The sequence below is a fragment of the Narcine bancroftii genome, chromosome 9 (genome assembly GCF_036971445.1).
Source record: "Narcine bancroftii isolate sNarBan1 chromosome 9, sNarBan1.hap1, whole genome shotgun sequence".
In the NCBI taxonomy this organism is placed as follows: domain Eukaryota; kingdom Metazoa; phylum Chordata; class Chondrichthyes; order Torpediniformes; family Narcinidae; genus Narcine; species Narcine bancroftii.
In genome coordinates this window covers 49,750,075-49,774,425 of record NC_091477.1, presented here as the reverse complement: position 1 = coordinate 49,774,425, position 24,351 = coordinate 49,750,075, and the positions used below count along the sequence as shown (strand labels likewise).

Sequence of the window (24,351 nt, the reverse complement as noted above, 5' to 3'; positions counted from 1 at the left end):
CATTTAATAATTCAGCTCTGGGACCCTTTGTCAGAAGGAAAGAACAAAGGGAGGAAATGGATGAAAACCTCAATCTCACTATCAATCTCTAAACACAACTGACTGAACCTTTTTGTTCAAAAATTTGATTGATAGTTTTATCATTATGTAACATTGCTGCTTTCAATGTTGCAGTGTGATCATTACCTGACTGTACTAGAACCTGATCAGAAAGCACCAATGGTCTCAAACTGAATGGATGGAGGGCTTGAACAGAATGATCTGCTTGGCAAGGAGTAATAGTTCCAAATGTGGAAACTGCCCGAGGATACAACTGGCATCGTACGTCAATGAGATTCAGTTACTTTTGAAAGGTTTAGAACCTTGCTTGAACTATTACAGATTAGCTTCAACATATTGCATTTTATATTCTGTTTTTAAGGTCACAAAAATGACGCATTAGTGATTCCTTCCAATATTGTATAACTCATTTAACCAGGACAGTGTCTGAGCACACACGTCTTTGAATGAAATATGTTGAACTCTCCTGTTTCAGTATTGGCCGAGCAACAGCACAGTCCACCCTGTCACCTCTTCTGCCAGTAAATTGAGAACCACGTTGGTGCTGCTTGCACAGAATCGGGAGGTTTTACCAGCTTTGTTGCCAACTGCTCTTAGTTCGCACAGTCCATATTTGATTCTTGCTTCCTCAGATATTCCAATTGAGAGCAGATATTTGCATCCACGATCCACTGACAAGCACAGAGATTACCATGGACTCCCTGGCTCATCCTGCTTCCTCAAAGCACTAGCTTCCATTTTCCCAGTATCTGCATTGAAACTGCACAGATGATGTCACTTTTCCTATTGGCACTTCCAGTACAGCTTCCTTTTACCCTTATCCAAATTTCACAGGGCTATCTATGATATACCTGCATTTTTGCTCTCATATCTTCTCCTCCCATCCAGCACGTTAAGCATTCTCCTTGTCCTCACATTCAACCCCAATTGCCTCTGCAATTTCTGTCCCCTCCAAAAGGAAATCAGCACCTGGTTTCTTCCTCTCCCCTCCTTCTCACCACCACCAATGCCACTATCTTTGTCAAGGCATTATCCTTTGCAACCTCAGATGCTGCAACACCTGCCCATTTATCCCTTTTTTTTCGACTGGAGCAGCAATACCCTTGCAATTCCTCCATTGAAGGGCACTGTATTTAATGCCCACAAGGCCTTTGGAGAATCAAATTCAGGGTTTTCATCCCATTCCCACTCTGACCTCTATCATTGTCTAACAAAGCTCAATGTAAGCACAAGAAAGATTGCTTCATCTTAAAGACATACGTATGGAACACGTCCTCATGCCCAATCATCCATGCTGACCAAACTGGAATTCAGGCTGGTCCTATTTGTCCGCAGTTGGTCCATATTCTTTGAAGCCCTTTGCAACTATATACCTGTTCAAATGTCCTGCTGCATGATGTAATTGTTCAAGTCCAAGTCAAGTTTATTGTCATCTGATTGCACAAATACAACGTGACGAAACAGTGTTCTCCGGTCGTCGGTGCAAAACATGCAGGCAGGTAACACAGACATAACACACATACAGACTAACAATACATATGCAGGACAAGTATTTCATCTTTCTTTCCCCTTTCTTGATCTCTCTGTTGCCATCTTGGGAAACCAACTCACTATAGATATTTTCCACAAACCTACCAACTCCCACAGAAACCTCAACTACACCTCTTCATACCCTGTCTCCTGTATGGATTCTATTCTTTTCTCTCAGTTCTTCTGCCTCTGTCACATCTGCTCCCTGGATGAGGTCTTCCATTCTAGAACATCCAAGATGTCCTTCTTCAAAGCATACAACTTCCCCTCTGCTATCATCAACTCATCCCTTACATGAATTTCCTCTCTTTCCCCACACACCTGCCCTGGCACTCTCTTCTCCACAATGCCTCACTTTGTCCTCGCCTACCACCCCACCAGCCTGTGCATCCAACATATTATCCTTGGCAATTTCCACCACATGCAATGTGATCCAACCCTCTCCTTCACTCTCTGCTTTCTGCAGGAACTACTCAGGACTCCCACATCCATTCACCCCTTGGCACTAACCACCTCTGTATCTACCTATGTGACCACAAGGAATGTTACATTTGTGCCCACACCTCCTCCCTCACTACCATTTAGGGCCCGAAACAGCTCTTCGAAGTGAAGCAATGCCTCACTTGGGAATCTGCAAGGATCATCTACTGCATCCGTTGTGGCCTCCTCTACATTGGAGAGACTGCAATAACAGGGACCTCCTAGTGGCCAAGCATTTTAATTCCACAATAAAATGTCTATCCATAGCCTCATGTACTCCCAAACCAAGACTACCTATAAATTGGAGGAACCACATCTAATGTTCTAATGGGAGCCTCCAATCAGTTGGCATTAACATCAACTCCTCCAGTTTTGATTCAGCTCCTCCCTATCTCTCATTCTTTCCCTATCCATCCGACTCCTTTCCTCCTTCCCTCCCCATTTAGAGTGCTTCCCCCTCCACCTATCACCTGCTCATTTCCCTTCTACCCTCCCACCCATATTTACAGATGCCCTCTTACCAGATACCCTGTACTTCTCCCACTGCCCCTTCTACCCTCCTCTCCTCCCCTCTACCCTTTTTTTTCAGGCTCCTGTCTGCTTTTTGCTCATACTTTAATAAAGCCTCAGGCCCAAAATTTTAGTGACCCTTTGTTTCCTATTGAAACTGCCTGACCTGTGGAGTTTCTCTAGCACTTTTTTTACATTGGAGCACAATCTCATTTTCCTGGTTAACTCATGATTAACCTGACGTATCCCAGTTTTATTCAAAGGTCTTTAGCCAAGTGACCTGGTCAGCATTTCCATCATCTCCTGTTTTTATTCTGCATGATAAGAAATGGGACAAGCTGAAAGAAAGTTTTGTAATTGAACTCAATCTCCTAAAGCAGTTCCTGAATAGTGTAGTATTTTTGTGGCAATGCAGGAAGTGCAGAAGTCACGTTGAATGGTGCAAGGTTCCACAAAGAACAGAGCAAAAATATCTGAAGTACTTGTCTAATTGGTGTTGAGAGAAGAAAATGAACACAGAACATTATAGCTCAGAGCAGGCCCTATGGCCCATGATGTTGTGCAAAGTTTTGTAAAACTACTCCACAACTAAAACCATAGAACAATTACAGCCCAGTAAATAGGCCACTTCGACCCCTCTAGATTGAGCCGAACCACTTTTTCTTGCCTTGTCTGACTGACCTACACGCAGTCCATAGCCCTCCATACCTCTCCCATCCATATGTCCAAATTTCCCTTAAATGTTAAAATCGAGTCTGCATCTATCACTTCAGTGCAAAGCTCATTCCACAATCCCAACACACTCTGTGTGAAGAAGTTCCCCTAAATTTTTCCCTTTTCACTCTTAACCTATGTCCTCTTGTTTGAATCTAATTCACCCTCAATAGAAAAACCCTATCTACATTTACTCTGTCTATCCCCCTCATAATTTTAAATACCTCTATCAAATGACCCCTCATTCTTCTATGCTCCAAGGAATAAAGTCCTAACCTGTTTAACCTATATCATCCTTCCCTACCTCACCTCCACAAATTTCTATTTTTCTTTCACCCATGCACTAGACTTAGAGTCTTATAAATGTCCCTCTTGTACCAGCCTCCACCACCAACCCCAGCAATGCATTCCAGGTACCTGCTACACTCTGCACAAAAAAAATTAGCTCTGACATCGGCTCCTGTTTGGCAGGTCACCAGTAATCTTCTTAATCTACTCAAAAGGGCAGATGGGTCTTAGCTTAACATCTCATCCAAAATCCTGTGCATGCCTCATTATTGCATGGAATGTAGCCAAGGTCATGTGTTCCAGGTTCTGAAACAGTTTGCAAACCAACATTCTTATGAGTCAAGATCTGCTGATGGTTGCAATGATGAATGGAGACAGAAATGGTCAAAACCGTTCGATGGTGGGAGTGCGACCTGGCTTAATCACCTGCATTTCGCTGCCAGCTTTGGAAAGCAGATGGTGCTTTCACAGCTCCACAGAATTGCAAGGTTCATTCCTGAATGCAATGTATCAATCTATGAAGGGTACAACTCCAAGGTTAATGCACTTCGTTAGTGTCACTCCCATGACGAGTAATTAAAATCAATTGCCATAAAATTCAGCTTGGTGTGAATCTGCCATACCACTTTGCAGCCAGGCTGCTGACGAGACTCCACACTATGAACAGAGTCCAATGGTTTTGAAGCTGTCTTCCTTGTTTAGCTCAATTATATTCATTCATTGGAAAAGTTTGTCTGGTGTCATCAGAACAATGGTACCAATGCTTAATTAGGATTTATACATGGTAAATGGCACAAAATGGCCCATTTAGTTTATACAAATATGATATAAATAATTGGGATGTGCATATTACTGCAATACTAGAAGACATCAGACCAGAATGAGGCCTTTCAGCCAATCATGTTTGCTCCACTATTCGAATTATGACTGATGTATTTTTCCTGCCTTTTCCCCATTACCTTTGACAATCCTGAATGACCCAAGAACATATCAGCTTTTGCTTTACCCAATGGCTTGATCTCCACAGCCACCTGTGGCAGCAAATTCACCATCCTCTGGCTGAAGGAATTTCTCCTCATCTCTGGTCTAAATGGAAGTCCTTCAATTCTGAGGCCATGTCCTCTGGTCCTGGACTCTCGCACTACTGGAAAAAGCTTCTCCACATCTAATACTAGTGAGCATTATATTTAGCTTTCCTTTTGGCAGGTGCATATGTACCTATGGGTCCACCCCTTGAACTATGTGGCTTTTAAAAAGGATTGTAAGATGAACAGTCATGGAGCATAATGCACAGAAACAGACCGATCACTCATTGACACTAAAAATTTACAGTGGTCATCAATTCATGGGTTACTGAGACATGGAATGGCACAGCGGGGCATTTGTGTAGCCACTGCCTCTTAGCCAGAGGCCTGACTTTGGGTGATAGCTAGGTGATTTTAATCACTCTCTGCAATCTCCCTGTGAATACATGGGTAACCCCCTGGTGCTCCAGTTCCCTGCCAAATCCCAAACTCATGCATGTTACATGATTAACTATTTACTGTAAACTGCGTCTGGTGTGCAAGTGAGTGGTACATTCTGGAGTGAGTTGATCAGGATTGGAGAGAATTTTAAAAATAGAATTAATGTTGTAAATAGGTGATCAATAGTCAGTATAGATGACGGGCTGAAGGGTCTGTTTCTACTATGACTAGTACCCAGAGGAACCCCACGTGATTATGAAGTTAACATGCAAATTCTGGATTTTTTAAAATGTTAATGATATATCATTGTAGAAGAGACTTCTGACCCATGAAACCTTTGGCGCCCAATTTCATCCAATTTACTTGCAAACACTGTTCATTGTAGAAGGTGGAAGCAAACTAGAGCATCCACTAAAAACCCACACAGGACACAGAGAGAAAGTACAAACTCCTTACAGATAGTACCCAATTTGATCCTGGGTTGCTAGTCGCCTACAGGGAGCAACCAAGGTCAGGATTGAACCCAGGTTGCTGGAGTTGTGAGGGACCAGCTCCACTAACGATGTCATTGTGTCAGCAAACTGGTAGCCCTTACCACTGTAGGACCTGAGTCCTCAGTGGGACAGTGAGTTTCCTCTGCAAAAGCTGACCTCAGTCAGCTTGAAGGCCTATTTACAAAAATTCCACGGCTTCAAGCTCACTCAACTAATTTATTTCCAAATTTATTTAAACTTCATATTCTTGAGACTGCCATCATCTTAGGATAATTAGTAGCAGGTCAATATTAGCTGCCTCTAATTCAATACTAAATTAATTGTTGGGAAGTAACACCAATCAGTTTTCAACTGAGAGGATGGAATTAATGCACAGCCGATGAGGCAGTGGAACAGATTCATCCAATGGGAATAAATCTACACATGCAAATATTTGATTTAAGAGCAGGAGTTGGTCCCTGAAGCCTACTTTACCATTTAATCAGATCACAGCTGATCTGACTGGAACTTCGACTTGACATTTCTATCTATCCACAGTAACCTTTAACCCCACTACTTAACAAGAATCTATCTGCCTCTGCCAGAAAAATATTATTAAAACTATCCATGTCCACAGGTCTTTGAGAAAGAGTACTCCAATTATTAGTAACCCCTAGGGAAAGAATGTCCTCGACAACTCTTGAACAGTGATCCCTTTACTCTGGATTACCCCACCAGAGGAAGCATCCGACCTGTTGAGGCTCCGCGAGGCTCTGGCAGAAACTCTCCAAAGGGAGTTGTGTACAGCTCTCTCACCCAACTCCCCTCCTGTACTTGCCACTGCCACAATCTCATCATGACTCGCGACCACAACCTCAGTCTCTTACACACCCAATCTTTAGTCTCCCCATTGATATCACCTTTTCTTATTACGGAGAAGATCCTCTATCCAAAACAGTGACCGATTGGTTCTACCCACAAAAACTGCCAGAGCCTCCAAATCCCTCCGGGGTTCATTGCTTACTCCAACTGATACAAATCCAACTTGCCTAGCCTTTCCATCCAAAACTACACAGCTTTTCAGGTATTAGTCTCTAAACTGCTTTCAATTCATCCTTAAATGGATGCTGTGCTAAATAGTGGTCTCGCCAATCTTGCAGAGCGGGTTTTCCCAACTTGTGGTCCGTGGATGCTGGTGGTTCTCATAGGATTTGTTACAGGTGGCCCGTGGAAAAAACTATTACTGACAAAGTAAACATGATGTGCAAAATAAGGTTGCCATCTTGATGATGGAGAAAAGCAAAAGTTCTCAACACATTTTCTCAAGAAAATAACACTTGTCAGTGGCCTGGGAAGAGACTCGAGCTCTCCAGCACCTTCCCTCTCATTCCCGCTGGTGGCCCATGGATTTGTTAAAAGTTGCCAAGCCATACTTCGGGAGGTCCATGGTTAAAGAAGATTGAGAAACACTGGTCTATTTTGTTGAATCATAATCTCCCTAAATTCTGCATTCAGTTTCACTGGCAATAACAATAATGTTCTGCTCACTCTCTTAATTATTTGCTGTCCCTTCATCCACAATTGTAGATTGTTGATTACATTGTGAGTGATGGTCAAATTGTACAGAGCCTTATATTTATTCTGTGAGTGATGCCACAGGGTTATCTTGTCATGACAATCCACAAGCATAGGGAGAGGAAGAGATAATACATACAAACTTGAGTTATCTCCGGAACACTTTCAGATGCCACGTTATTTCATTGGTCACATCGTACTGAGCTATGACTCAAGAAATGAATTCAGTATGCCCTCTGGCTTAGTCCTGAAGACAATCATGGTGATTGTATAAACTGCTTTGCTAATGTTTGACAAAGGGTTCGACCTGATGGGAGGGAATGGTGGAAATGTTGCTGATGCTATAAACTCTGGATAACTTCTCTAAACTGAAGCATCTCCCCCAACCCCCTCTCCTTTGCAACCACAATGGCTTCTCTGCTGATAGCAGACTGCTTATGAAATTTATGCCCAATGGGGGGGCACTGGGAGTTAAATCCCTGTGAAGCATTCCCATTGCTCAAGCCAAAATAATCATCAATGATGAAGAAAATATTCCTTCTTCCAAATGATGTAATGCTCCTCCATCTGCCCTGCTGGTCAAAACAGATAAATTAGCTCTGAATTATGGTTATATTGGTACATAACTGAGCAGCCCCAAACTCATCTGTTGGACAAATATCCTTCAAAACTAGTACGTAAACAAACTTCACCTCTGCGCTCCGAGATACACACTGTTCTCAGCAGGTGTTGATTTCACTAAGTAGAAGTGTTATTGAAGCTGATAATCGGTAGAAAACAGAGTATTTACAGGATGTAACTGCTCCTGGTATTATTCAAGATTGAAAAGCAACAAGCAGCAGTGAAAGAAAATCTCTGCTAGTCGCGACTGTCACATTAATCAGTCTCTGTAGATGGTTAAAAACTGGACTAAAAACTTATATGAGTATATGGAACTGTAGTGAACTACAAGTAAACACGAGTTACAATTAGAGGACTGTATTGAACCTTTAGATATATCCCAAATGTTATGGGAATCTGGTCTCATACATAATTGTTAAATGGGATTCAGTATGAAAGTCAATTTCATCAGTGAACTGCATGCAGATAGAGGATTTTCCATTTGTGACAGTCCTTTAAATTACAGTGAACAGAAAACTTGGTACTCTCTGGGGAGCTTCCACATTTGCAACTAACAACATCGTTTCTTCAGTATTAGCTAACAGCTTTCACAGACTCCCTTAACTCTCTTCACCACACCTCCTCCACTCTGCTTCTTTTTCAGGTTGAAAGCAGAGACTAATGGATTACCACAAGGGGTGCTGCTTGGGCCTAGATTTGTCAGAATAAATGTTGATTATTTGGAAGTGGGAACCAAATGCGGTATGATTTGCTGACAACAGCAAAAAAACAGGTGGGACTTTGTGTTTTGCGCCAGATGCAAAGTGGTTACACAGTGACTCGGACAAATCAGATAAGTTATGGGGACAAGTATATAGCCAACCACTTTGGTACAAAAACATAGAAAGTCAGAGTAAAACTTAAATGGTGACAGAGAAAGTAATGATGAGTGATTGAAATACCTTTGTACACTTGTACCTGAAAGGTGAAGGAAGGCAATTAAAAAAGCAAATGATAAATTGGGTCATCACTCTGAAGCTTTGAGGAGAGGAACGCAAATTATTCAGGGTCTTGGTGTGACTACATCTCGAGTACTTTGCACCATTCCTTGGCTGAGATATAGAGGGAGCATCACAAAGATTTATCAGACAGATGAATATCTAGGGTCTAGAATTGTGGGACATTCATACAAGGGGGAAGATTAGAATTCACAAGTGATTCTATGAATAAAATCTCAGTGAAACAGACAAAATTCCCACAGAGCTCTATAAATGACACCTTCCTTATTCTAATATATCCTAATTTCAGAGTATCATCTTCCAAAGCATGAGCTGCAATATCCCAAATTTAGATCTCTTTAATCCAACAAATCAAACTCTGTGGCTATTCTATGTAGTTTGTTGATAAAACAAATAAACATTTTGTATAGCCTTGCATTAAGACTTTCATAACGATGAACCACAAAGCATTTACTCTATAATAGAGATATAAAAAGTATATCAAAAGATATAAAAGCTTTTCAAGAGATACACAAACATTAAAGAAATACATATTTCAAAGAAAAATTTCTCGTGCTCACGTTTCCTTCACATCTTGTAGAATGAGCAAGCTGTTAGCCTGGGTGGATATTATGAAATATTGCACCAGTCACTATGGTAACACTACAAACAATAGTTCTCTTAAAGAGGCAGACACAAAATTAACTAAGAATCAAAACACAAGGTTTTATCCTTTACCTGCTCCACAGGCTGCATATAGGGATGACAATTCTCTGGCCAGCTCATCTGGAACCAAAGTTCATGAACTTGGGAGATGAAACAAGATATCTAAACTGTTTACTCAAAGGTAGAAAACATGGAGAATTCTCTACCTCAAAAACTGTATAGGCATGGTTGATCAAAATACTTACCAATGAGGCAGATAGATTTCTTGACACAAATAGAATGGAGAGCAATAGACAAAGAGAGGCAGGCAGATGATACTGATATGGAGGACCAGCTAGGATTGTGTTGAATACAGAAACACCCTCAAAGGGTCGAACACCTTAGGTTTGTATCTCAGAGTTCCAAGATTTTTGTTCCCTCCTGTGTTCTCATTCATTTCCTTCCATTTATATCTCCTTCAGTCACATCAGCTGCAATTAGTAATCTGTAACTTCACTCTCTCTCAGCTGATGCCATCCTCTTCACCTCCACCCTGTCACAGAAATCCCTTTCGTTCTCTCCACCTCTCTCTCATTGCAATTTCAAATCTACTTGAGTTCTAGCTTTTTCCAGCCATTGAACTAAAATGCCAACACCATTTTTATCTCACCACAGATGATGCCTGATTTACTGAGTATTTCCAAGCTTTAGTTGTTTTTCATTTCTTCTGTTCAAGTGTCCCATAAACTCAATGTAGGCCATTGCCCGTGAGATGGAAGCAATAGCTATGAAAGCATTTTAAAAAGAACAGGGAAACTTCACTCAAAGATATTTTGTTATTTCACTTCTTCTCCTGCATCCCACATCCTCAGCACCCTATGGTGAACAACTAACCTTTTTTCTTGAAGAGCTCACTATGTACAATATCCGTCAAGGACTGGATCTTCTGTTTTTGCAGCTTATTGGGGGGAATACCATTGTAAAACTCCAGAAGAAGCTGGCTGCAGAGAAAGAGACAAGAGACTGTTTATCTCCATCAGTGGACTACAGGATATAATTATAAACAGAACTAACACAGATTTGCTGGTACAATAGTAACTGGTTAAACTGAAATTCTGACTGCCATCAGAACTGAATCCAAAAGATCTCATACCACATGAGAGTTTTGCTGGTCCCCTTATAGGCATACAAACTTCAATCAACATCAGTGCCTCACAGTCCCAGTAACCCAGTGTTACAGCTTAGATGGCCAGCAATATAAATTCACCATAACAATGGTATTTTAAAAACTATAATAATTTTTATTGTTAACTATTAATAATATATCTTACCTAACTCTTTTAACCCCACTTTATGTGAGTGTGTGTGTGGGGGGGGGGGGGGTGAATCTAAAACCACTATAGTTCAGTCCTAATTCTAAAGAGATGATTTTGTGTTGAAAACTCACAACTTCTTGTAGAGTTGTTTTCTAAGAATTGTTTCTTCATATGAATGATTTTACACAAGCCCCTCTCTCTTACATGGAGGTTCCAGAACTTGTTTTACACATTGATTTCAACAAACCCAGACAAGGGTTACATGAAATGACCATTTAAAATTGAATATGGAAGAACTGCCCTCTTTTGACAAAGAGATAGTGAAGTGACTCTTTTTTCTGATTTTTTTGCATCTCCCATGATAAGGAGCACATCATAGGAGAACCTCTCCTGAGTATGTCTCTGCATTTTCAGACTCCAGAAAAATCTAGTTGAATACTTAAAATGTACTTTTTCAAATCTTAAATCATTTGTGAAATGTCTCTGTGTGTCTTTGTGTGTGTCCCTGTCCAACCCACAAAATAACTTTTACTAAAAAATATATTTTATAACTAAAGATTAATAATAACACGATACCATCACATCTAGGTATAATCCTGATCTCTGGTTCTGTTTGTATGGCATCTGCACATTCTCCCTGTGACTACAAGTTTTCCATCCACTGCTCCTGCTTCCCAAATATATTGGTTACCTGGCTACTCAAGTATGAGCCATAGAATCTGGTGGGATTTGATAGGAATGTGGAAACAAGAGGCTGTAGAACAAATTAGTGAGGGATGGGATTGCTCATTGAACCAGGATAAAAACCAGTGGGATGACTACCTTCTTTCTATGTTCAAAGGAAATGTGGAAAATAGAATTTTTCATTCACTGCTTTATTGCTTAATGGATCTTGGAATGCGTTGGCTCTTAGTTTCTGCATTGGGATGGGGAAAACACCCAAACGTACTGCTTCATCAAGCTGATTAAAAAGTATTGCAGGGCATTGCAGGTTTTTTTTTAATATATTCAGTCATCAAATAGATTCAAAATAAAAGTGGTCTGTGTTGGTTTAATACCTGACTTAAGTCTACAGGTACAACTGACAATGTCACCTCAAAAGAAGTGAGAAAGGACCCCTTTTTGACTCAAATCGGGGAACATTTAGTCAGGTTAGAATATGATCATTTCTGGTTAGTTACTCATTTGATATTGGTCATGTCAAATTGCAGCATAAACTCATACCACATCAGGCAATTCTGTTTTATTTTCATATAGCCAAACCCACCTTCAGTATATTTAACTTAAAGTAGACTGGCCTTTACTAACTAAAACTGACAGTGCATTGCAAGGAACCACAGGGCTCTGTGATGATTTTTAAAAAAACAGGCTGTGAAATTCCTTCACTGAACCCCTGTGATTTGGTCATCAACAAAACATTCAAACCCACAGAGAAAAAACAATCATAGCTCCCCCATAAACCCCTGGAGAGGTTAATTCTCAAATAATTCCAGATGCAAGCCATCTTTTTCAGCTGCAAAATGATGATAAATTCCAGAATTTCTCACAAAAGGACATCTCTGTATGACAACAATCTAAACATCAAACAGGATGACCATCTTTAGAGAAGATAACACTGGCATGGCAAACGGAAAGATTGGAGGGTTGCATCAATCAAATTGTCATAGATTCAGTCTTTGCATTATAAAATGAGGAGTCAGTGCAGATTTCTTTGTGAGAATAAGTTGTGCTCAGATAAAAGACAAGCATATGAGTTGATGATGAGTTTGTCATCTGCAGCACATCAGTACAATGCATAGTTGCACTGAAATCTCACTTGCTGGAGCTGGATAGATATAGAAAATAATAAGTATTTACCACAAGAAGGTAAAAAGACAAAAATAAAATGATAGATATGTATTCAGTGTTTTAAAAAGCCAAAAGACTGCAGACGCTGGAATCTGAAACAAAAACAGCAGGTCAAGCTTCATCAGTGGGTGAAAAATAATGGCTAACATTTCAGGTCGGAACCATTTATCAAGACTGAGAATGCAGCGGGGAGATAGCCAGGATGACAGGAGGGAGGGTTGGAGGAGTCACCAAAATACTGGCAACCACTGTGTTGCAGTAGGGGAGGGCTGGATTCATAGAAAACAGTCCCTATTGTGATTTTCCATAACACAAAACCACGTTATAGGCGCACGTCAAGAAACGTGAGTTGAATGAAAAAAAAGCTGTGTTGTTTATTGTTTGCCCACATTAATTCCATGAGTGAATTTCTTTTAATTTCTCAAATTTTTGGGTAGTGATTTGACAATTGTGCTAGAGCAAAATTGAATAGTCCCAACACAGTGGTGGCATGTTTTACAAGAGCAGTGCATTGTGTAACACTTTATCTAATCTTCTTGCAATGCCTTGAGGTGCTTGCATTTGTATTATTTCATCTGTAGTCTTCACTCATTCTTAATTACAACTTGAAAACTATTCTGTTTTATTCTGCTCTGTAAGCCTTAAGAGAATATTTTCAAGCCATAAAACATTTACAGAAGAGAAATACTCATCCTAAGTGTACATTTCATGTATTGTTAATTCTGGGAATGCTTTTAGAATATTTGAAAGATGCACCACTTGAGTATTTCTTCAATTCCAATTTAAAAGTTATTGAGTCTGCTCAGAAAAAAAGCAGCTGATGAGCAAAATTTAAAACGGGCTATTTGCTCTGAATTGCCCTCACTTGGCATCTACCACTGGGACACAAGTTGAAAACCAGCACAGAACAATAAAATGAAAACCCCTCCGATGTCGGCTGAAAAAATGAAATAAGTCTCAAAGAAACTGGAGTTTTTTTTTTAAAATCTGCCTCTAACATGACCTCTGTGAAAGTCGAGCTGAGAAATGGAAATATTACAGAGGATTACAGGACAGAATCAGACCCTGTAGCCCACTGAAATTGTGCTGACCATCAAGAATCCATTTACACTCATCCTATTTTATTCTTTCCATAGCAACATCATTATTCCTAGTTCCCAACCCTCACCTACACACGAGGTGCAATTTAGAGCCACGTTTTTACAGTGCCAGCGACACAGGTTCAAATCCAATGGTGTCGGCAAGGAGTTTGTTCATTCTCCCTGTGACTTGTAAAAAAATGATGTTGGAGAAACTCAGCAGGTCAAACAGTGTCCTTTATATACTTTTTCTTTTTCTTTGGCTTGGCTTCGCGGATGAAGATTTATGGAGGGGTAATGTCCACGTCAGCTGCAGGCTCGTTTGTGGCTGACGTTCGATGGGGGACAGGCAGACACGGTTGCAGCAGTTGCAAGGGAAAATTGGTTGGTTGGGGTTGGATGTTGGGTTTTTCCTCCTTTGTCTTTTGTCAGTGAGGTGGGCTCTGCGGTCTTCTTCAAAGGAGGTTGCTGCCCGCCGAACTGTGAGGCGCCAAGATGCACGGTTTGAGGCGATATCAGCCCACTGGTGATGGTCAATGTGGCAGGCACCAAGAGCTTTCTTTAGGCAGTCCTTGTACCTCTTCTTTGGTGCACCTCTGTCTCAGTGGCCAGTGGAGAGCTCGCTTTATATAGCAAAGGTAAAAATATGTAACTAATGTTTGGGCATTAGCCCTTCATCAAGGTATGGCTTGATGAACAGTTCAAACCCGAAATATCAGCTATGTAATTTTAGCTTCGCTATATAAAGGACACTGACCTGCTGATTTTCTCAAGCATTGTGTTTTTATTTCAACCACAGCAGATTTTCACATTTTAATTCCCTGTGACCTGTATGGGTTTACCCCAGGTGCTCCAATTCCCTCCCTCCCTGCAAAATGCATGGGGTTGGTAAATTGGGTGTAGTTGGACAGCACGGGTTTCATTGGGCAGAATTGGCTTTTACTGTGCTACATCATTAAAATCAACTTTAAGGTTAAAATTCCACATGGTCTCAGGAAGAATAAAGAAACTCTAAAGCCACAGTGCCAGAGGTCACTCTAGAACTGGGGTGACTGGTATGAGTTAGCAACTCTATTTGCTTTCCCCTCTTCCAAGTCAGTTGGGTGTGGATGATCCCTATGTTGGTGCTGCTTAGGGTAAAGCCTTACATTAAATACAATAGCGAAAACCTACCGGGGACAAACATTACCTAAGTTGATGGAAGGAGAAGGAAAGAAAAGAATGGACTCTGTAGAATTTCTGGTGTATTTTTGTTGAATGACAACATTGTCTGACTGAATTAATGCAACCTAGATTGTATACCTAAAATGGATGAGAGGGGGGGGGGGGGTGGGGGGTGGCTTGGGAGGAGGAAGGGGGGGGAGAAAAAAATCACTGTAAATGTGTGAAAAAGAAAAAGTGTATATCATGGCTAATGTGATTTATGGTGTGAAAAATAAAAAAAAAAGGAGAATCTTTCAGCCTCTTAACTCTGCTTAATTTCAGAAGCTGGTTCTGACAATGCACATCTGACATTTTGATACAATAATGTCTCTCACCTTGATGAGCCCAAAATTCCTATCAAAACACATTCCAAAGAAAGAAACAGCAGGTGTTTAGGGGGCAACAAATCAAGTTGGTGGTATTTATCTTCATAATTCAGTTAAGCTTGGCCGTCAGAAAATTACACAAGGAAGAACCATTCCACAGGCTCACAACCAACAGACAAGACCCACAATCAAAGAGAGGATTGCCCCAATCAAGCCATCATATGTGTTTTTTTCTGCTGTAAAATAAAGAAAGTTCAGAACAAAGTTGGCTAAACTACAAGGAGGTTCAGCATGCCCCCCACCTCCTCCCTCCCCCCACCCCCCCCCCCCCCCCGTCACTCAAAAACTTTTACAGATGCATAATTGAAAGCATTTTTGCTGGGTGCATCGCAGCATAGTATGGGAGTTGCTCTACTCACAATCAAAAGAAGCTACAGAAGGTGGTGAACTCAGCCCAGAACATCATGCAAACTTCCCTCCCCCCTCCATAGACTCACAAAATTTACAAGGATGTTGGCAGGACTTGAGGAACTGAGTTACAGGGACTTTATTTCCTGGAGTGTAGGAGAATGAGGGGAGATTGATAAGAGGTATACAAAGTTAGGAGGGCTATAGATAAATACAAGGAGGTGCTTGTTCACTGAGAAAATAACCAGAGGGCATGAGTTCAGGGTGAAAGGTGAATTATTTAAAGGGAACATTAGGGGGAACTTCTTCACGCAGAGATTGGTGAAAGTGTGGAATGAGCTGCCACCTGAAGTGGCGAATGCAGGCTCAATTTTCACATTGAACAAAAATTTGGACAGGTCCATGGCTATGGTCCAGGTACAGTTCAATGGGATGTGGAAAAATAATGGTTCAGCCCATACTAGATGGGCCAAAGGGCAAGCTTCTGTGCTGCAGCGTTCCAAGGTTGACTGGTTTGATGACTTCTTTGACACTTCCCGCTGCTGAAGAAAGGCAGCCAATGTACTGAAAGTCCCGTCACACTCTGGACGTACTTTTTTCTGCCTCTTCTCGTCAGGGTGCAAAATCATTCACTAACAGGTTTAAAGGCAGTTTACTCCTTGTGAGCTCAAATTCCGCAGCAATGCCTCATGCTGGTTTTGATTTATACTAGTTGATATTTTCATTCCATTGTAATTTTATGCTGGGTAATTATTCCCTTGCCATTCTACTTTTTCTGGCTGTATGCATGTTAGAATTGAGGTGTCAGATTGCTTGCAGAAGAACCCTTGCATTGTACCCGGTATAATGCAACAAATAAAGTTAAACTTTACTACACATTGGGTCAATTACACACTCATGGTCCAGTTGATGACCAAGAGGATTGACAAATGTTGTAAATCAGTGGTTCTTAACCTTTTTCTTTCCACTCACATGCCACATCAAGTATTCCCATATGCCATAGGTGCTCTGTAAGGGATTGCTTAAGGTGGTATGTGGGTGAGAAGAAAAAGTTTGAAAACCACTGTTGTAATCGTACCTAATTCACTTGTTATGTGTACAGTTTCATACCTCCAAAGGAAATGGGCCAATGACAATTTTTCTCAAGCAAAATATTTCAGTAACAATTGGGTCTAGAGCAGTGGTCCTCAACTTTCTCTTCCCACTCACATATCACCTTAAGCAATTCCTTACTAATCACAGAGCACTGATAGCAAAGGGATGACTTAAAGAGGTATGTGAGTGGAAAGAAAAAAGTTGAGAACCACTGGTGTAAATGATAGACTTTAGCAAGGCCTTTGACAAGGTCCCATCCGGTTATCTGGTTCATTATGTGAGAAGGGATGGGATTCAGGTTGAGATAGCAAATTAACTATAAAATTGCTTTGGTTGTAGAAGTTAGAGGGTGGTAGTGGAGTGTGGCTTTTGCAGATTGGAGAGTCCAGTGGAGTGCTGCAGGGATTGGTGTTGGGTACATCATATATATTAATAATTTGGAAGAGAATATAGAGTAGGTGGGCATTGATCAGTAAGTTTGTGAATGATAATTGGTGTTATAGTAGATAGTGAAGAAAAGTTGTCCTAAGGTTATAATGAGATCCAAATAAACTGGGAATGTGAGAATAGGAAATGTTGATGGGTCTTAACTCAGAAAAGTATGAGGAGATGCAATTTGCTAGGTTAGACAAGGACATTGTTTACACTCTATATAGTAGGACCATGGAATGTGTGGTCAGAGACACTTAGGGATATGGGTTCATAGTTTCATGAAAAGAGCAACATGTGAAGACGGAGTCATGAATAAATGTGGAATAAGTTCTGAGTGAAGGAGTTGGGATGTCATGTTACAGCTGAACATACCGTTCACTCCACCACTTATGGAGTATTGTCTGCAGTTGTGGCTGCCACATTATTGGAAGGATGTGATTACATTAGAGAGAGTGCAGGAAAGTTCACTGGAATACTGCCTGGACTAGAGGTTCTGGCTTACAAGAAGAGATGGCATGGGCTGGAGCAAAGGAGGCTGAGGAGTGACCTTACCGATGTTTATAAACTTAGGAGGAGCAGCGATCTGTGGACAGTCACTGTCTTTTTTCCAGTGAAGGGAATCTAAAACTAGAGGACATAGGTTTAAGGTGAAAGGGGAAAGATTTAAAGCCGGATCTGAAGGGGAAGTATTTTGACACAGAGGGTGGCGAATACGTGCTTCTGATTTTCTTTAGACACACAGCACAGTAACAGGCCCTTTAGGAGCCTGTACTGTCCAATTACACCCAATTAACCTACAACCACCGTACGCTTTTGAACGTTGGGAGTGAAACTGGAACTCCCAGGAAAAACACACGCAGACACAGGGAGAACATACAAACTCCTTATAGATAGCATAGGATTCGAACCCCAGTCCCAATTGCTGGCATTGTAATAACTCTCAGGATTAATCCAAGAAACCCTGCATTGATAATTTCTTGCTCTAACTACGTTCATTTGGGATATCCCCGGTGTTTTGGGTGATGAACCATTGACACATGGCTCGTAAAAAGTCACTGTCTCACCACGCCAGAATCCCATCTTCAATTTTGACTTATGGGGCTCTCTGTGCGGAGTTCGCACTTTCTCCCTGTGGCCACATGGGGATCTGGTTTATTTTTGCTCGCCCCTGAGACATGCGGGTTGGTGGATTAATTGGCTGCCGTGAATTATGTGCAGGCGAGTGATAGAAAATGGGGGAAGTTGCTAAGAATGTGGGGAGATTTAAAAAAGATGAAGATAGGATTGAACTGAATGGATTGTTCATGGTCAGTACAGGCTCCATAGACTGAAATGCTCTACCTGTCTATGGTTAATCAGTTATTTCTTGTGTCCCACCTGCTGTTCCTGACACAAGAGTGCGAGAGGGTGAGGAAAGTCACCACCTCCTGTGCTTGCTGCAGCTTACCTCAGTAACTTGACATCGAAAACGGTCTCTACATCATGTAGCACTGAGGGCAAGTACTTCAAAGAGGCCACCTAAGATTGGGTGGGGGGGGGAGGGGTGGAAAAAATGAATTAGAGAAACCTTAAACCTCTGCAGTTTACACGCATCAATTGTCCTCACAGCTTGAGATCTGATGGGATGACAACAACATGTGTACTGAAGCTCTCAATGTTTCGCCTGGTTCTGGAGCATTCTTCACACCTCAGCAGGCATCTAATATTCTTCATTCAAGGTTACAAATTATCCTTGCAGCATTTCACACATGCACGCCTTTTCAATAGGAGGACAGAACAGGCTACAGTTAATTTCTGCTTCTGATTTCCCCTCTACTTTAAAGGAAACTGATTTTTACCTTAATAGAGGGAGGGAGATAGAGGTTCCCATGCCCACCAGAATGTTCGGACTTGGTGGAGGATGGGAGATAGAGGTTCCCATGCCCACCACAACATTCAGACTTAGTGGAGGATTGAGATAGAGGTTCCCACGTCCACCATAACATTCAAACTTGGTGGAGGATGCAAGATAGAAGTTCCCGTGCCCACCACAACATTCGGACTTGGTAGAGGGAGGGAGATAGGGGTTCCCACGCCCACCACGATGTTCGGACTTGATGGAGGATGGGAGATAGAGGTTCCCATGCCCACCACAATGCTTGGACAGTGCCCAAGAGTTTCAATTTCTCAGTTCTGCTCAGGTTTTCTTCACACAGCTGATTCATTCCAAACAGGCAATTTTTCAGGATCTCAAACCATAACTCTGACCATCCCTTTGCATCCAGAAAGGCTACTTGACTTGCTGATTTCATCGAATTGCTTACTTTTCCACTCAAAAATGCTATTTCAGATATCTAAGCTTTACTATCCTTGATTCGAGAACATGAAAAAAATTACCTGTGGTGTGAGGTTCTTTGAAATATGTCAAAGAATTTGTTTCCTTTCATTATTCCCTCTCCATCCTTAGTTCTTTCATTCCTGCCTCTCATGATTAATGAAGAGGAATATTGAATGTGTGGAGAGGTGGAAGGGGAGACATTGGAATAATATAAGGAATAACATAAAGGGTAAAGTAGGGTGCAAGAAAGGACATGTTCAATTGTATTTGGCAAAATTGGGAGTATGTTGAGCATAGATATAGGAAAGAGAGCAATCGATCACACAAGGTCATCTTTTCTAGTCACCTTACTCCTCACCTCCATATAATTTAACAGTTCACTGGCCCATGTACCACTTGATGAAACTCGCTCTATACACAATGTCACAGCTGGAAAGTTGGAGGAGAGACTAATCATTAAAACAAATCACTCAAATTAGCATTTATGTCATCAGAAATGATAGCAGAAGGAAGAATGTCAATCAGTTCATTGTGTTGTTGGGGATCGCACAGGAAGGAGACTGTAGCTGCTGGAATCTAGAGCAATAAACGATCTTGCTGGAGGAACTCAGCAGGTTGGGCAATACCAGTGGGAGAAAAAGAAGGCTCCAAGGTCTGGGCCAAAGCCCCTCACTGGGTTTGCACTGACTCCTTGAGAAACTTATCCCATTCTCCTCCTCTCTCTTGAGAGACCAGAATGTCTCTTTCCTTCCAGAATTTACCCAACTCCTGGATTCAAGTCCTCTGTTAGATTTGTGTTGACTGCAGCATCCTTTTGGGCCAGCCATTCTCAACCTTTTTCTTTTGCCTATGGCCCCATTAAGTCTCTGCTCAAAGTTTATAGGCCTCCTTCCCTTTGAAGTAGTCAAGTTTTGGCTTCTTTAATACTTCTCTCCTACCAGTTATGTAAAAATCATGTTATGCGAGGTGAAAAGAAAACAAGACTTTTATTTAAATGTGCTGTGGCCTCAGGATGGGGGTGGGGGATGCTGTAGGGCCACCGTTGAGAATGGCTGTTTTAGACCATGTATTTCACATTGACAATTTTAATAAAAATAGATACAGACATTAAATGGAATAGACTTTAAGGTTAGAGAGAAAAAAAATCAGAGTGTGGTTAAATGGTTAGTTCTTAGAGAGGCGATAACCTCTGTGGTCTCTTTTAGTGAGTCCAAGACAATAGACATGAACATGGATTGTTTTGCCACAGCTGATGTGGAGGCCAATTGCTCAACAAGAAAAGGCTTCCTGAGAAGTTGGTCTGTCACTTGTGAAGTGGCTATAACTGACCTGCAGCAGGATTATCGTCACTTGCTGACTCTTCATCAGGTTGTTGATGGATTCAAACAGCTTCTTCAGTGATTCTTCAAACTCTGCTTGTTCCTTGTCCTCGTACAATCTGAGACAAAGAGAAACGTTTTGTGTATAGGGTACCAAAAATCATTTTGTTAAAGTACAAGATACGATCTTCAAAAAATGGCAAATGATTTGTGAATGCTTATAGGTAGGAGCTTTTTTGAGAAGAGAATGTGCAGGTCACTTGCAGATCTAAATAATATTCATACTATGCAGTATTTTTGCATCTACAGTGTTATGTTTGAGTCATGGAGATACACAAAATAGAAACAGAATCCTCAGCTAGCCAAAAAACCACCCATTTCTACTAATCCCATTTTTATCTTCCCCACAATCCCATGAACTCTTCCCATATTCCATCATTTATACTACAAATCCAGATGAGCACACAGCTGATCTACCCCAGGTTTCAAACTGGTCTAGATCCCTGTAACCTTCAATCCCCCGATTATTCAAAAATGCATCTGCATCCTCATTAAACGGCCTAGATTATAACAGTCCCCACAACCCTCTGGGGATGAGGTCCAGAAATTCACCAAGCTCTTGGATGAGGAAATTGCCATGCACTTTTATTTTAAATGACTCCACTTTCTCTTGTGATGATGTCACCTCATTTGAGACTCTCCCTCTAGAAGAAACATCTGTCATACCCTCCTGAGGATTTTATATACAAATTTAGACATACAGCCTTTCCGACCCACAAGCCTATGCCCCGCAAATACATCAATTAACCTACAATCCCCCTAAGTTTTTAGAGGGTAGGGGGAAACTGCAGAACCCAGACGAATGCACACAGATAGGGAGCAAATATACAAACTCCTTACAGACAGTGCCAGATTTGAACCCAGCTCGCTGGTGCTGTGATAATATTGGGTTAATCATTACGCTAACCATGTCACCTTTGTTGGACTTATGCTTCAAATCCCTTATTCTGTTCATACTCAAATGCAGCTCTCACCATTTTGGACATTTGTGGAACTACAGAAAGTTGTGAATTCAGCTCAGAACTTAACACAAACTTCCTTCCCCTTTCACTTTATCATCATCAACTGTTGCCAAGGGAAGGCAGCCAACATGCTGATGTGTTGGCAGGCCACAGGAGAAGAGAGGGGAGATGGACATTGGAAAGTATACAGAGCAACCCCATGTAGTCCCAGGGAAAGCCTGCATACTCCACACAGACAGCAATTGAGGAGGGGATTTAACCTGTAATGGAATTGTTATTATTAATCTTTAGGAAAATTATATAATATTTCTTAGTAAAGTTATTTTGTGAGTGGACTGCATCACACACAGACAACACAGATCCTTATACACAGAAAACATTTTGAGAGACAAAATATCTACTGGTTCATTATTGGATGAAGGTGTATAAAGAGCCATAAAAACTGAAGTGATTCTTCATTGAAACTAAGACAATAGTGTTTGTTGAGAGATGGCATCTGTTCAAACAAGTAAGTTCTTGCTTGAATGACGTGCGCAGACAGGCCGGAGTCCTTTGCTCATGATTCTTACTTCAAAAGCAGGAGTGATGTCATGTCATGTAATTAAAGACATTTGAAAAGCTGCATTTTAATATTGCACCAAGAAACATCTGAAGTCAGAAAGGTTCTGTTCACGCTGCATTCTCTTTAACATGGGAGATACGCAACATCAGTGGTATGGAAAAGACACTTCAGCTGTCTCTTTGAAAAAAGGATGGTTTCACCATGTCCATTTTCATATGGCCACTTCATGTAACCCTTGCTGGGGTTTTGTGAAATCGTCGTGGAAGAAAACACAAGCTCTGAAACCTCCATGCAAGATAGAGAAATTGTTCGTATGAGGAAAAAATTCTCTGAAAGGAACTTTACAAGAATCTCGTGAGTTTTGAGAAATCTGATGCCTCCATAATTACTTTTGAGTAACAATTTAAAGAATCTGAGTTTCAACACAAAACTGATTGATCTTTAAAAATTCATTCATTTTACAATTGTTCCTAAACTGTAATGGTTTTGGACTGCTACACATACACACACACACACACACGCACACACATACATTTGTGCATAGTGGGTTTAATTTAGAGCTATGTAAGAAGTGTTATATTATTTTAATAATTTTCAAAAAAATTACTCTTTTGAGTATACCATTGTCTTGGTGAATTTTTATTGCTGCTGCAGGTCTAGGTTGCATCAGAACCAGATTCATTGGACCTGTGAGGCCAGCTGCTCCACCATGCAGCCCAAGTTCATGTCCCACTCAGCTATGCTACTTCTCAGATATTCTTTTGCCTTCTCACTAAGGGCTCTGTCCAAAACTACTGTACTACTGAATCTACTCAGCTGGTAGATATTGAAATAAAGCTGGACCTTGTGGGTGTTTTCCCCACTGTTTGTTCCCAATTTCCTGATCCAACTTATTCCCAAAATGTTGCCGCCCAATGAGGTTGCATTTCATGGGATTATTTCTCTATGGGCCTACCCACTGGAGGAAAACCCATCAGTGAGAAATGGTGTAAAGTAGATGTTGGCTAGAAAGAGCAAGAAAGTGATGAAAATATTGGCTTCTCATGGTTAAAAACTGAGCAGTAAGGTGCTCTATGGCTTAGATCCGATGACACAATAGTAGCACTTCAAATTCCTCCTGGATAGTCCACAAATTAATGGTACAAAGACTGAATTCTCCAATTTCAGGTGGTCCCCTTCGTCCTGCATCCCTTCCCTTTCTGCCCTTCCATTTTTTGTTCCCTTTCCCACCTACCCTTCAGCCACCCTCTCCCACCTACCTATCACCTACAAGCTCTGGTCTTAACCCCACCCTTTATACCCAGCTGTCTCCCCTCCCCACTCTCTGTCCAGAGACAGGGTTTTGACCCAATATGCCAACAATTCCTTTCCTCCGCAGATACTACCCAACACACTGAGTTCATCCAACAAGTTTTTGCTCCAGATTCCAGCATCTGGAGTCACATGCCTACATAAAAATTAGTGGTGTGGATAACCAGAAAGGTTGCCAAAATATACAGGTCAGTTGGAAAAATTGGTGGAGAAATGGCAGATGGAGTTTAATCCAGACAAGTGTAAAGTGATGCACTTTGGAAGGAATGGGGTCAAATGTATACAATGTATGACAGGGCTCTCGGGAACATTGATACAGAGGGATGCTGGGGTGCAAGCCCTGAAGATGGCTCACAAATGGGTAGAATGGTAAAGATGCATGTTTTCAATCATCAGTTGGACATTGAATGTAAAGGCTGGGAAGTCACGTTGCAGCTACATAAAAATTTGGGTGGGCCACATTTAGGAGTTTTGCCTGATGTTCTGGTCACCCACATTATAGGAAGGACAGGGAGGCTTTAGAGAAGGTGAAGAAGCAGTTTGCCAGGCTGTTGAGCAGGCAAAATGTTGCTGGAGGGACTCAGCAGGTCAGGCAAAAGTGGTCGGTCAACATTTCAGCACCTTTTGTTGAGATTGAAATAGAAAAAGGTAAAATTACATATATAATGAGGGAGAGGGGAAAAGAATTTGGGCAAGTAGCCCAGAGATGAATGGATAGAAAGTATGAGAAGTGAAGAAATAAAAACTATTAGGAATGTGGTGGTGGTAGGGGTG

General features: G+C 41.2%; 1 protein-coding gene across 1 annotated transcript in view; it reads right to left on the bottom strand.

The window, feature by feature from the left end:
• The window catches only part of LOC138743573 (dedicator of cytokinesis protein 2-like), a 699,740-nt gene that overhangs the window by 446,410 nt on the left and 228,979 nt on the right, over positions 1-24,351 (bottom strand). Inside the window, exons 24-26 of the mRNA XM_069899077.1 lie at positions 20,693-20,801; positions 18,494-18,564; positions 10,234-10,340 (exon numbers count right to left, since the gene is read on the bottom strand). Of these exons, the coding sequence (XP_069755178.1) occupies positions 10,234-10,340; positions 18,494-18,564; positions 20,693-20,801 (287 nt within the window). The remainder of the gene's footprint in view (positions 1-10,233; positions 10,341-18,493; positions 18,565-20,692; positions 20,802-24,351) is intronic.